This window comes from Eschscholzia californica, unplaced genomic scaffold (assembly GCF_041429995.1).
Source record: "Eschscholzia californica isolate CP2 unplaced genomic scaffold, dmEscCali1.0.p SCAF_3, whole genome shotgun sequence".
NCBI lineage: Eukaryota > Viridiplantae > Streptophyta > Magnoliopsida > Ranunculales > Papaveraceae > Eschscholzia > Eschscholzia californica.
In genome coordinates this window covers 63891184-63905519 of record NW_028238420.1, presented here as the reverse complement: position 1 = coordinate 63905519, position 14336 = coordinate 63891184, and the positions used below count along the sequence as shown (strand labels likewise).

The 14336-nt window shown below is 35.5% G+C and overlaps 1 protein-coding gene across 1 annotated transcript; it reads right to left on the bottom strand.

Moving 5' to 3' along the window:
- Nucleotides 1-24: 24 nt before the first annotated feature.
- MOS14 (ARM repeat superfamily protein) lies at nucleotides 25-13596 on the bottom strand. Its single transcript, XM_086671967.1, has 27 exons — nucleotides 12905-13596; nucleotides 12243-12320; nucleotides 12058-12120; nucleotides 11153-11200; nucleotides 10923-11069; nucleotides 10236-10367; nucleotides 9926-9966; nucleotides 7732-7823; nucleotides 7364-7491; nucleotides 6716-6791; nucleotides 6386-6506; nucleotides 6199-6298; nucleotides 5936-6017; nucleotides 5083-5165; nucleotides 4734-4853; nucleotides 3413-3464; nucleotides 3152-3307; nucleotides 2839-2962; nucleotides 2639-2720; nucleotides 2446-2534; nucleotides 2296-2370; nucleotides 2150-2204; nucleotides 1651-1770; nucleotides 1480-1572; nucleotides 1250-1395; nucleotides 930-1107; nucleotides 25-510 (listed from the first exon to the last, which is right to left on the bottom strand). The coding sequence occupies exons 1-27, from the start codon at nucleotides 13034-13036 to the stop codon at nucleotides 229-231; spliced, it is 2895 nt and encodes a 964-aa protein (XP_086528093.1). The 5' UTR covers nucleotides 13037-13596; the 3' UTR covers nucleotides 25-228.
- Between the last annotated feature and the right edge of the window lie 740 nt (nucleotides 13597-14336).

Genomic DNA, 14336 nt, shown 5'->3' with positions numbered 1-14336 from the left:
GAAAACAAGGAATGATGAAATAAATTTACACCATGAAAAATGTCTCGTATGTGTTATAAGTATAGCCAATTCGAATACAAATAATGAGTTTATGAGTATATTAGAGATTTAAATAAGTAAATAATAATTGACACTCAATATGATAGAAAATGGAGTGAAAAATACCAAAACTATCACTCCTTAAATACAAAGGAATAAAATCACCCGAAAAAACAAAAAACAATTTGATTACGAAGATACAGGTACATAATTCAATTCCATTGGCCTCAAAGCTCCTTGAACGATTTCTTGAACTCCTCTGTTTCGACGGCAAACATCTGACAATTCTTCAACTGGAACTGTTAGGGATGAAATATCAGCTCCAGATGCTGCTTCTGATAGTGCTTGAAGAAATCTTGAACGTTCCACCTCCGTTACAGCTGTTGATGGAATTAATAATATGCTTTCGTTTGCCCACTCAAGTGCCTTCACCCCGTATGCTCTTGTTAAGGCTAGAAGTGTGTATGTAACCTATAGATCAATAACAAAGAATTGTTAAGGCTAAGTTGATTTCTGACCAAAACAACATGCTAACTGGATCTAATAGATAATACAACGTGTTCAAGTATGAAGGTCATGGTAGTTTCTTCTTCAATAAAAAACCTATCTCCAATGGTTGTCACTCAGTTCCAGGCTACCGAACATGAACAAACTTAAAAAGAAGCAAAATTCTCGACAGGGAAGCTAATTTAAACCTAGAATATATTCTCGAGTCTCCACGTGACGAAGACCACAATAGTAACATATTTTAAATGGATGCTCGTGATGTTGTGAGTCTTGTGACCGTATGGTGGTACATTCGAACTTTTGAATTAGTGAAAGATCAAAGCTAGATGGAATAATGGATTGTTATGAAACAGAAGAAACATTAATGTAGTTATAATGCATACCACTTCTAAACGAGAACTCGGGAGTGCCCCTGTTAGTGACGCTACTAAAATTCTAGTAAGGCTTGACCCTCGAGGAAGTACAACTGTATCCCTGATAGTTTTGTACTGTTCTCCTCGACTAGAGTTCGCAAGATCGAATACGTCTGATAAGAACGTCAATATGGAGGTGCAGGCCTCTCTGCAAGCAAAAAATAGATCAATATATCTAGCAATATTTAATAGTATATTCACCTCTTGCCAGTAGCAAAATTTATGGCCTCTAGCTAATTTTATATCTAACAACCATTTAATTAGCAAACTCAAAAGAAAAACAATGGTACCTGTGTTGTATGGTAATCCCAATCATTGCACAATCAACTAGAGATGGGAATATGGCGGAAGGAACAAATAAATGAGGGCAATAGCGTATACACCTCGAAGCTAACAGAAAGCAGTCATCAGCTATGTCAGGTCTAGCCGTAAAATCCTGCAAGAGTTGTAATACAATCAGCTTAGTAAGCACATAACAAACCGTAATGTAAGTCATCCGAGACATGACAATGATATATACCTGAATTTTGGTCAGAAGATGTGTCGTATGACTGAAAAGTGCTTCAATCAGACTTCGGAGATATTCTGCACAAGACGGATCGGACCCAAATATCTGCAATCCAGAAACCGTTGATTAGAAAACCTATAAGAGTTTGAGTTTGTCTAAACTCTACGATTAGGTGAAGATTACTTTTATCACTTCACTTGACAGATATAGGAAACACGGCTGATGGTGTTGTTGATATAGGCCCTGTATCTCCTCCAACATTGCTCCTATTGTGATGCCCATGAACTTTCCAGAAGTTCTCACCTTCAAACATTAATTCTTTGTTGTAAGAGTCACAGTATAAGATAGTCAAAGTTAAGAAATTAAGTTTGACCAAGTTAGTCAAAATTAAGCACCAGGTATGCTCCAGACCAAAATATTAAATCTCCAAATAAATATACGTTTTATAATGGTGTATTAAATGAGAAGCTGCTACAGGATGAGTGAATGTAAAGAACGAATATAAATTACCATGGTCAGTAGGGTGGAGTACATTTGCAACGTGACAAGAGATAATAATGGAAACAAAAGAACCAGAAACAAAATAGAATCCATCAAATGATTCTGGTTTATATTCGTACTAATACATGCATAGGCAAAGTTCTCCATATGGTTTCTAAAGAATGTGGTTTAGAACACTCACAGCGTATTTGCAAGCCCGACAAAGAGCCTCCATTGTTCGCATGTCCCAAGCACGACTAAATAACAAGCCCCACAAGTTGATTAGATATGAGTATATATTTGAATCTACTACATCATGTCAACGTTAAAAGGGTTCGAGAGTCTTACTGATCAAAGATGGCTTTAAAAATTGGCCACAATCTATGTATTGCATCTGCCACAGCTTCAGGATGATTAACATACCTGAGAACAATTTCAGTCTCGCACATTAGGCATTAATTACAAGAGGAGTAAATAAATTAACCATGTTGATTCTACCTGAAGATGTTTCCTAGGCGATCAATATGAATAGTAAGATCACGTGCAATTGTTTGCCGTAGTTCGGTTGGACCTCTGTTGATGAGTTCCTAGTTTATATGGAAAGAAGTCTCTTCAGCAAATTAAAAAAGAAAAAGGAAATAGAGTTCATCAACATTGACATAACTGAAATCTAGATTTAGAAAACACTGACCTGCAAAGGTGTTACAACAGGCAAACATAATGCTTCCAGGGCTTTCTTAGCGTTGTCTGGAGGAAGTTCTGTGATTACCACACTGCAAGAGGAAGGTTTAAAGACTGGTAACTCAAACAAGTTATTAATTAATTGGCTTATAAAATTTCTTTACAACCTACAATGAAAAAGATGTACTGTTGGGAAAGAAACAACCGTACCTTAAAGCCTCAACCAGGTATAGTGATTCTTCGGCGCAAACTTTATAGCCACCATCCCCACTCACTGCCTTATGGTATATGTGAAATAGCCCATCTACTGATCCACATAGCTTTTTACGGCAATCTAGTCATGAAAAGATAAAAGTATTATTTTTCATATCTTCCACAACCTGAACTTAGCTCTGCCGCTACCCTACACTCACGGAAGCTATATAAAAAGAATAACTGTGCAAAGTTGTTACTTAAACCCCGGAATACAAATTGTTGACTAATAAGTGTAAGATTTTTGTCTGAAAGCACTTCAAATATGTACCATGACAGATGTGCCTAAAGGCCAAAGCTGCAGCGGCTGCACAATCTTCAGATGCACTCATGCCACTCATGAGAATCTCAATCAGTGAAGGCAGAACCAAAAGGCCATTGGGTGAAGCATCAAGCCATTTCGAGTATGCCCCAATAGTCAAGCAGACTGGAAAAAGGTGTTGAATACAACAAAAAGTTAGCAACATAGCAGGGTCTGAACAAAGCACTGACTACTGTCAGCCCATTCTTTGCATAACAGTGAAAATATCACCTGTCTGAAGCAGTTGAGGTTGGAGTGGAAGCTTCGGAAGCAATGTCATAAGCTGTTAGTACACCAGATAGTATTACTATCAGGACACATCAAATTACGAATAGAACTAAAACATGAAAACATTAAAGCAGAAGCCAACATGTTTTTGCACTTGGTTTGGTATATACGGTTCCTATCCGAGTGAGGGAAAGCTGAAGGGATAAATCAAATGGGGCACCTTCCCCTAAATACATTAGTGAAGAACCAAGAACCTATTCTACAGTATTATGCATGAGTATACCTGAAGGAGGTCAAGACACATATAGATATAGTGTTCCAGACTTAAAAAAAAAAAAGGTGACATACGTGTTCACGGAAACCTTGGCTGAGTACTGGCATGCACAAGATATTTTAATTTTCACTATCGCATTGTATCAAATATTCTATAGAAACTCTTTTGGTACAACTTTTCTTTAACTAATATCCAATGAATTTTTGTTTGCATTCATAACATTCCAGATCTTGCAAGAATAACCAGGTTTTCTAGGACAAATAAGCGGTCAGTTTTTATTGGGTACCTACCTGGATTTAGAGTAAGAGTAGTGATATGCTAATCATTGGAACTAGCTGACCTTTCTAATAATGCTGTCATTATTGAGATTATGTAAGTCATAATTTGTACAAAGAAATTACTCAATTTCTTCAAAATAACTCAAGCAGTTTTAGTTACCTTAGAATGCCTCAAGTTTGGCGTTTAATATCATTTTTACCAAAATAACTACGTTTGGAGGTCAGAACGTAAAATAATGATAACACGGAAGGCATTATCATGTAAAAGAAAAGGATGAGCCAGCATTTAGTAACTAAACTACTAGTATTGCTGAAAAAAAGACTCTCATGACCAAGGTACATCGTTAACAAAATGTCTGCTTGATTTAGTACTTATTTTTCTTCTTCATGCGGTCATTTGGGACTACTGGCAGGTCGTCTCTCATTTCATATATGGATCCTCCTCCGATAGACAAGAAACACTGCATTTAGTAAAAATCTGCAGCTCGATTTAATGTTGACGTTCCTGAAAGGCCTTTTATCTACTAAAGCCGGAAGAACTGGCATAACCACCTTCACTATCAAGACTTTATAATCGAGTGGCACAGTCTGGTAGTTAGTTTTATTGCGAACTGTATTCTTTGCAATTACAAAGAGAGTAACCTAGTATAGAGTATAGACTGGTCTCTTTATATTCTATTACCTTATTTAGTACCTATTAGTTCATTCATCGCTGAGGAAAAAAAAACTCAAAACAGGCATTACTCGAGAATTCTGAAACAGGAACCTGTACCTGAGGCATTACTTCAGCTTCAACGAATGAAACATAACTTGATATAGCTCGGATACAATGTAGAGCAGCTTCTGCAGGGCGCCATTCACAGGTTTCACTGTTACTGCAGTTGTGGGCCGCCTGATTGTTCAAATGTAAAAGTACCAAATTTTAAAGAACAAATTTGAAAAGGGGGGAGATAAATAGAAATTAGTGTGGCGCATCATTTATATCATTATCATCTCGCAAATTAAAGATTGAACTAACATCGAAAATATATCTAACTTCGATGTTCAACTAATATAATTGCTAAAGATGTGATGTCTTCCAAATAAATTTATTTACAACATTGTGCAGGTAAAATACCCACCTCTACAAACTTCATATAAAGAATTTTTAGCGTCACTTCGCCGCCTAAAACTGATGCTGCATCTGTTAAGACGTCTCCGACGGCTAGGAATACCAGAAATTCCATTAGGTGTTGTACAAGCGAGAGATGTCAAGATTATCAAAAATTAAGTAATGAACGATGGGATGCTGAGTTTCAGTATAAACAACAAATTTGGTGACTGGTCTGCTTGTGTGACATAAAAAAACTCTCCAAGTATAAGTAACAAAATGAGCAATTAAGTGGAAAAAACAGATAATATATAATATAGGTGAGACACCAATATCTGATCTTCATGTGTAACTCAACACAACACAGAACAAAACACGGTATCATACAATTACGCACAAATAGCTGTAGGATACCAGAAATTATACATGTATAATAAGACAAATTATTGATCCATTAGAAACTAGAAAGACCAAACATTACATAAATCAATGTCTCGTCCAGGCATACAATGACATCTTCCAGTCTGCCCGGTTAAATTGTTTGTGAACACAAGATAATGGATACCTCTACGCAACTTCTACAAGTCTAAAAAAGAAATAGAAACTAAATTAAGGATATTCTTCTATGTTTAGTTAAGAAAAAAGAGGGAGAAACAAAAAAGAGATGCTGCATTTGTTTTACAACTACCTAGACCATCATTATGAGTGGGAACAGTTAGAGAAGCTTGAGGTGTTCAAAATACTGCTCTTACAGACCCACATAGATGTATGTGATCCTAAATACATACCCAATTAACCAAGATAGGGAGACAACTTTAGTACTTTTCTTGTTGAGCAACACACTTATACTGTTATAATTTTTTTTTATACTGTTGTAATACTACCATATCTCGTGTGCTTAAACTCCCTGCGATCTTCCCTTGAAAAGTTTTCATAATCTTGTGGATACTGAACTCTGAAGCTAACCTGTACATGAAAAGATTGAACACTTAGGTGCAAATAATAAGCGAATAACAGCACACAACTCAAGCAAATCAATCATATATAATATACTTCATTGAGATGGCTCTTCAGCGGCTCAGATCATCATCAAATGACGTAGCTATCAAAAGTTACAGAATGTCTGAATCTTCAACTCATGACTCACCAAAGACACTAGTGACTCATATGATGAACGGAATATCTGCAGCCTCCTAGTTCTCTCTGCTTCCATTGACGCTTCACCTCCATATGACAAGTAGGACTCCCTGAGAGAATAGGGTCATTTTGGCCACAGTATGTTCTATAAAATTATAAATTACGTAAAACGTGAGCATATTTCATAAAGACTTCACCTTTCGGTCAAGTTAACCTGAAGGTTATGCCAAAAGTTGAAAGTCATCGAAGCAATATCGTTTTCTGGGTGGGATGCGACATCCAGCAATGCTTGCACAATTTGCATTGATTCAGCAGATCCTGGAGAAACAAATATATTTGATAACAGAATTTCCAAGAAAAGAAAAACAATGTCTTAAACTTGCCATATAACATATTAACATGCATATGAAATTCCAGATAATTTGAGATAAATAAAACAAGGGATAAGTGCAATCCTCACTAATCACATGTGGACAACACCACATCATAATATGTGAGAAAAGTCTTAACACAATGTAGAAACATACCAGTGGCAATCAACTCAACATATGAATCACCCATATCAGCAAATAAGCGAGCAATGGCCTTCAAATCTTCCTCATCCTAATAAAAAGAGCAAGCCGTAATAATGTGAATGCAACTTGGACTAGTAAGTACATGCACAAAATATTCATATCTTTATTTAATATCTTCAATCTCAGACAATTTCAATAAACAAAAGAGGAGAACCAATGCAAAAATGTCTGGAAACACTCAGGTCTACATGAAGAAAGAAGATTGAAGTACTAAGAAGTCTGACATTCTGATCCAGGTTAACTTGGTTTCTCCAAGCAGTTTAAAGCCAAGAGACATAACCACAGACCAGCATGTATAGGAAAACGTTATGTTGCACTAAAGCTGAAGCATGACTATATGGTTTGTACTTTGCAACAACGCATAATCCAGAGTATGGACAACTTGGCACCTGTCATATGTAATCTACAAGTTATTCAGCTATACAAACCATCACACTGCGACCTCATTTTGGAGTGGAAGATTCTGATCAGGGTGGTCGGATACTCGGATCATTGAAAGATTAAAGTCATGCTGGATTTTGAGTACCTTTCTATATCACAAAGAAGTTTAAGATAAGAAGGTTAACATGGACAGTCCATCTCGCTTAAATCATATAATACCTTTGATGAATCTTTAAGCTGCTCCCTAAGACTCATAATTCGAGGTACTAATAACTGAATCAAGGGCATCTGTGCAGAAAGTCCACCAGAGCTACTGGCTGCGGTGTAGTTTATCAATTCAGATATGACTGCAATGCAACCAAGTAAAAATTAAAAATATATAAGAAAAAGAAAATGAATACATTTAATACAAAACATATAAGCTGAAAATTTTACATATCTGAAAAGTAATATCCTGCCTAAGGCTAAAAATTGTGGATTTAGGACTATTGACCGTACAAAATTGAATCTGCAAATAGGAACAATAAAGAGGCGAAACATTTTAAAGTTTCTTTCTTCATAATATATTGATATTTCAACTGCCATACCATTTACAGATGCCTCTGGTAGGACCTCGGAGTTCAAAGCGGAGACTGCTGTTAGCACCAAAGGATGGCAAGCAAGTGTAGAAGAAGGAATCCTGTAAACATAATTTTCAGACGAGTTTACAACATAAACATACTGAGCAAAATTGCAGATTGTGAATTTTACACCCCTAAAAGGTCAAACCCATTTTCGCAGTGTAAGAAAGGCTCGGAAAGTCTATAATTAGTTTTCTGAAGTCTAATCTCTTCAATAAGTAAATATCAACAAACTTAATGTGCTTGGCGGGCTATTCCGGAAAAATCAGAGTTGGGGCCTAAGCAGCCAACTTGCAACCAGACAGATTTCACTGGGCCTAATAGGATTTCACCGGATTATGTATAATTATATATACATATATATATACATATATATATATATACATATATAATCCATTATGTATTATGTATATATTATGTTATTTATTACATATTTACACTATACTTGATCTATATGACTATATTATGTTATATATTACGTATTTATACTATATTTTTTCTATATTAAGTATGTATATATATACGGGAGTTAGGGAGAAAAAAAGTTATATAGTTTTAACATTTGTACAGAGCAAAGTGAGAGAGAGAAAAAGAGAAAGGAAAGGAAGAAAATGCGCAGAGAGAGGAAAAAGGAAATAGAGAAAGTAGAAATATCGCATGTAAGAGAGAGAGAGAGAGAAGAATACAAAAAAAAAAAAGATCCAAAACTACTGGATATCTCGTCTTCTCGCTCTCTTTTTTTTTTTGAAAATTAGAATGAATATATATGAGAGAAAGAAAACTATATACAGGTGGGTGGGATACTTTGGATAATGTCTCACATCATCCATGTATCCCACTGCATAACAACATCAAGATAAGATACATTCTTAAATTTTTCTATTCTCCTAATCCAAGCGAAGATTGTTCCTTTCACATCTTCAATATCAACTGAAGAGTTGAGGTTCTTTTCTTTAAAGATCTTATTGTTCCTATCGTTCCATATGCTCCATATAATTGCTGCCGGAACGAGTTGCCAAACCTCCCTTCTGTGCTTGTGTTTAAAAAGACCGTCCCATTGGGTTACCATATGGTTGATAGAATTAGGTGTGCACCATTGGCCTGCCATGGACTGAATGAAGAAGCTCCATAAGTTAGATGCCACCTTACAGTGCAGAAACAGGTGCTCCAGTGATTCTTCCTCTTGCTTACATAGGATGCATCTGTTAGGGAACTGGAAACCTCTTCTTTTCAGGGCATCCACCGTGGGAACTTTGCGAACCAGAATTGCCCACATAAAGAAACCTACCCTAGGAGGTAAAGCTTTGATCCAAGCATATTTTGAGACACATGGCTCGAGCAGGCTATCATCACTATCCAATCTCTTATAGCAGTTCGAGACTGACAATGGGTCTTTTTCCTCGGTGCGCCAAACTCGCATATCCGAACCTTCCCCCCTACTTGTCTTCTCGCTCTCTTCTTCTTTCTTGCTTTCTTACTCTCTAAAATCTGCTGCAACTTCTTCATCTTTTTCTCTAAAGGAACCCAACAATAAACCCTAATGAAATAAGGGGTTTTCTTCTATTTTTAACCCAAAAGAGTTATGTGGCGCCTAGTGACTAGCTCAACTTGGGCTAGTCAGCTTGCTAGGCGCGACTCACTCGGTTTCGAACCGATAACTCTTCTGTTGCTAGGCACATCACTAGGTGGAGCCTAGCGATTTAATGGCGTCTAGGCACCGATTTTTACTGCATAAATGGCGATTACGAGGTTAGCATCTGGTTCAAACTTAGGTTCGATGAATTAGTTTGAAGCTTAACCATTAACAATATACTCAACCAGAGTTCCATATAGGGGAACCTTTTCCTGGTAAATGGTTAGAAAAATGACAGCATTACGGCTTTAGTTTATACCCTGCCTCTCGTAATTAGCAAACTAAACCCTAGCATATAACTATCACCAGATCATGTGTAACAGAGGGAGAAATGTACGAGAACAAGAGGCACATGTTAACTTTCAAGCATAAACTTAATTAAGGAGATATAACACATCCACCTCATACGCCTAGGTGTTCTCAGACAATAGAACTTATCTCCGTTGTTTTCTATAAAGCATCTTTAGACATACGTTAAACAGCATATACATCTGATAAAGCATCAAAAATAAGAGGAAGATAAATTACCCATGCCTTAGTCGAAGCCAGGAGGCAAAGGCTTCAAGAACCTACAAAGTAAATACAAAACAACATTTAATAGCAATGAAAGATTAGCAAAAGCTATATAAAATTAAAGAAAAAAAAGAAATACTCAATTGGTAAAAATTGGACAAGTTAGTTGATTGGCAGAATCTTTTGCACAGGATTTACTAATGTAAGAGTAAATCTTATAGCTTATAAGAAAAGAGAAGTCAGAAAGCAGGTAATAAACGACATTAACAAATCCATATATGGGGTGCCTATCAAAAGAAACAAAAGAAATTGAAGTCTTACTTACCTGCTCCTTAAGTTCGTTAAGACTCAAACAAGCAGTCAAGATATTAAAAGCAACCTCAACTGATGATATCAGTTCCTTCTCAAATTGACGCCGTCTTTCTGGACGAGCAGCTATCTTATGGCTAGAAGCTTCCTGATTAAAAAACATGACAAATTAAAAATATATTTTTGAATGAAGACATAAAATATAATAAGGCTAAGTATAATCGGTGCCTACAGCAAGGATAATTTCGTCTATAATAAGTAGTTACCCACAAAAAGGCTACAAAACTACAAATTGGCAATAATTGCCTCCCAAACGAGCAAGCTACTAAAAATATAAATTAAATGAATAAATAATTTCAACTCCAAAATTTCCTCGAAGATACAAAGTTCACACCAATTACTATCTGACTTGCTGGTTTTGCTCGCTAAGATAGTGTAAAGAAACTTTTCATATTGCAACTTTACTACTTTCTTTAATTAAACAACGATATACGGATATAGTGATGTTTGCAGATTATCTTATATTAATACCTTTACATCCGCATTGCAATTTCATGAACAAAAGTAGAGAGCTAACATTGGATAAATAATAGTTTCATAGTGTATTTTTCACACAAAACTGTAACAGAATCACAGACCAACTCATGGGAATGCTTCGAAAATAGGGAAATGTGGAGATTTCGGGCTAATTATCAGAATATACCTGTGGTAAGACAGTCAATAGCTCCAGAAAACTTAATATACATTCTGGGTGAGAATTCATTTCATCTCTAAGCCAATTTACAATACCCCCGTCTCCCCAATCTTCTGCAGAGACATGAACAGCCAGAGCTGCTACTGCGATGCTAATCTAGAAGATATAAATTTGAGCTCAGTAGCATATAAATAAATGAAAAAAATATATATATTTAAAGAGAACTTCCAAAACAGTACCTGAGTTCGAACTATGGGTGGCCCCTTGTGTAGCTTCTTCAGCAAGGCCTGCATTCATCACTTGTATAGCATCAACTTAAAAACAAAAGGAAATTGTATACGTAATACTTATGTGTGTTATTGTATATAAACATATTACTCATAGTGACGACATCAAGGATGTCACGAAAACTAAGCAAGTGGAAACCATAGATTGGTTCCAGATTATATTGAATTGTTGAAATATCTAAAGTGCCAGCAACCAATGTCCAGAGATACGTAGTATGAAGTATAAAGTCTACTAGCACCATGCATATAGAAAAATAACAAGTCAAATAGGACGAGAACAGGTGGCTAACAAATAAAAAACCTCAAGACCACTTCAGTAACACATTCTTTAAAAACCCCATCCTCCCTGTAAATCACTAAACCTCATCAGAAGTTCTCAACTAAACAGAAGCAATACTATCATATTTGCCATGTATTGTGTCATCTAGTCCTACTAAAGTTGCAAAAATACCAAAAGTTGAACATTAAAATTTATGTTCCTTTTCATGTTCGGACACGGTTAGAACATATATACTGAATCACTACATGCACGCGTAAAAAATAAGGACATATGGAAGAGAACGTTGGAAGAGAAAGACAAAAAGATAAGTACCAATTCCAGGCAGCAGAATTTTTTATGAGAAAGAATAAGTCAAGTTAGGCTTGATTTTATACCAAAATAAAATAAGAAATAAAATTCATTTCTTTTGATACGGCAAAAGGATATGTATACTATGATCATCGATGATTCCTAATGACTGCTGAACAGTACAGGATAACAATAATAACATACGTAAATCCTATGTATTAATTGCGTTAAATTGGTATATACATCTGTAAACAAAATATGTCAAGTCAAAATCTAATTGTCGACTTACATTTAGGGAATCACGTAACGGGCGAAAAGCTTCGGAAGGTAGTTCTTCAAAATCTCTTTGTACCTATATTATTAGGGCAAGACAGATACCAATTCTCAAATGAAGAACTCAAATCCGTATCAGCTTTGCTTTTCGCAACTCCAACCGTTGATTCGGTATTTAGAAAGCAAAAGAAAAATATTTACCTTGCTTCTGAGAGTCTGAGAACAAAAAATGAGAGTTTCCAGATTGCTAGTGGCATCATGGAGTAAATTATCAGCTACCTGAGTGAAATTAATTTTCTTACTTAATTGGGTATAGAAACTATAGCCAAACTATCACAATGGGGATAGAAGAAATTCAAACTTAGGCACCAATGAATGACAAATAACTTGAATATGCAAATAACTCGCAGAAAACACAACAGCTGAATAGATGCCAATAAACACTCTCAGTATAAGCAAGCTAACTCATTTTATCCAAATCCTTGTAACCAAATTAACTAAACAACTTATCAAATACCATACTTCCTAAACATGATCAAATCATACATATAGAGAAGTTAAAAAAAAAACCCTAAAACCCCACTAATTCCATAAAACCGAGCTTCTGGTTAATCGGGAAAAGAAAAAAACACCGATTTTAACAAAAACTGAAGTAAAACAGGTGCTATGTTCATGTTTAACATTAAAATTGGTTGGAAAATCCATCAAAAACTTGTCTTTCGTTATAAAAATTCCAATTAACCTTAATCAGTTCACTGATTAGATCAAAGATCTGATTGGATTAAGTTCTACAGTGATCAATACAAAATAATCATTAAACTACTGATATGAATAGAGAGAGAGAGAGAGAGAGAGAAAGTGACCTGCCAAGCGTCGATAGTTCTTTGAAAATCTTGAAGCCATCGATCAGCTTGCATACGGACTGAATCATCAGGATGATGGTAAAGAGCATTTAGGGCTTCTTTTACTGTGTTTTGTAACTCCATACTTGTCATTCTTCTTCTTCACTTTCTTCAATTAATCAATCAAATTAATAATCTTTATTAACTTCTCTTCTCTTTCCCCTTTGAATTTTTGTTTTTGATTTTCTTCGATGAAAGGGATTTTCGCGCCCTAGCTATAATCTCCCTCTCTTCTCCTTCTCTTTCTCTCTCTTCTCAATATTCACTTCTAGACTACGAACTTTGCTACTTCTCGGGTGTATTGAGAATGATAGACTAACCAATAAGGGTTAATGATCTTACGTGTTACGCTAATCGAGGATTTTTAACGGATGTATAGCTGTTGCCAGATGTGTTTAGCAAGTCAGACAGCTAAGATTTCATTCTTCCCCTCTGGTTTGTGTGTTGTAGGAGAACTTTTGGCCTCACATAATTGACACTCTCCAACACTTCATTCTATAATTGATGGTGGTGCTAGGAAGTGGTGGGTGGTGGTGCGAAACTGTGGTGGTGGTCCGAGGTGAGTGCGAAGATGAAGACTACGGATTGAAAAATTAACTGGTTTATTTTTTTTAGACTCAAAACAAGATTGTATGCTAAGTTAAATTCTAATTTACCAATCAGTTTATACCAGATGAATATTGACAATATGTCACAAAGCCAACTGGTTATCTAGATTGTTCATAAGTTCATTATTCGCATACTGGAAACAATAAAAACATAAGAAACAAACTATCATCGTTAGTGAAAAATTATTTAATATGTGAAGTATAGGTTTGAGTAGTGTATCAATTTGTAGCAATATTGCACAAAAATATGAGAAACTATAAATTTGAGGAGGAATTTTTGAGGGAAGGAGGCCCCTCTAACACTTTATGTAAATAAATAAGGCGCCTCCCACAATTGTACAATTGTTAAAGGCGTCTCCGTGAATGCAAATTTTATTATACCACCAACTACAATCTCTCAACAAAAAAAAAAAAAAGGAAGTTACCAACTACAATGCTTTCATCTTCGATTTTCTAATGTTCCATTATCTTGCCCAAATATATTGAAATGAGATCATCTTGATAAAAAGAAAAAAAAAAGGTTTACAAGTTTGGGATACCGCAAAAAGTTTTACAAATAAGTAATGAAACTCATATCAACTATTGTTTCCTTCCTAGCATGTGTTCTTTCAATATTACAACAACATCCTCTACCATATTCATCAAAAAAAAAAAAAGCATCCTCTACCATCAATTTTAAATGAAATTAGATGAAGATGGAATGCCAACATTATATGCCTATTCTTCATCAAAAAAAAAAACATTATATGCCTATTTTATATTCCACTTGATTTGACACAATATTA

What these genes read in the sequence shown, in the direction of transcription:
- MOS14 (XM_086671967.1), bottom strand. Translation starts at nt 13,036, where the DNA reads ATGACAAGTATGGAGTTACAAAACACAGTAAAAGAAGCCCTAAATGCT. An exon ending in TTTATATGAAGTTTGTAGAG is followed by an intron (nt 4,854 to 5,082) that starts GTGGGTATTTTA and finishes TTGAACAATCAG; the next exon opens with GCGGCCCACAACTGCAGTAA. An exon ending in TACCTGGTTGAGGCTTTAAG is followed by an intron (nt 2,721 to 2,838) that starts GTACGGTTGTTT and finishes TTCCTCTTGCAG; the next exon opens with TGTGGTAATCACAGAACTTC.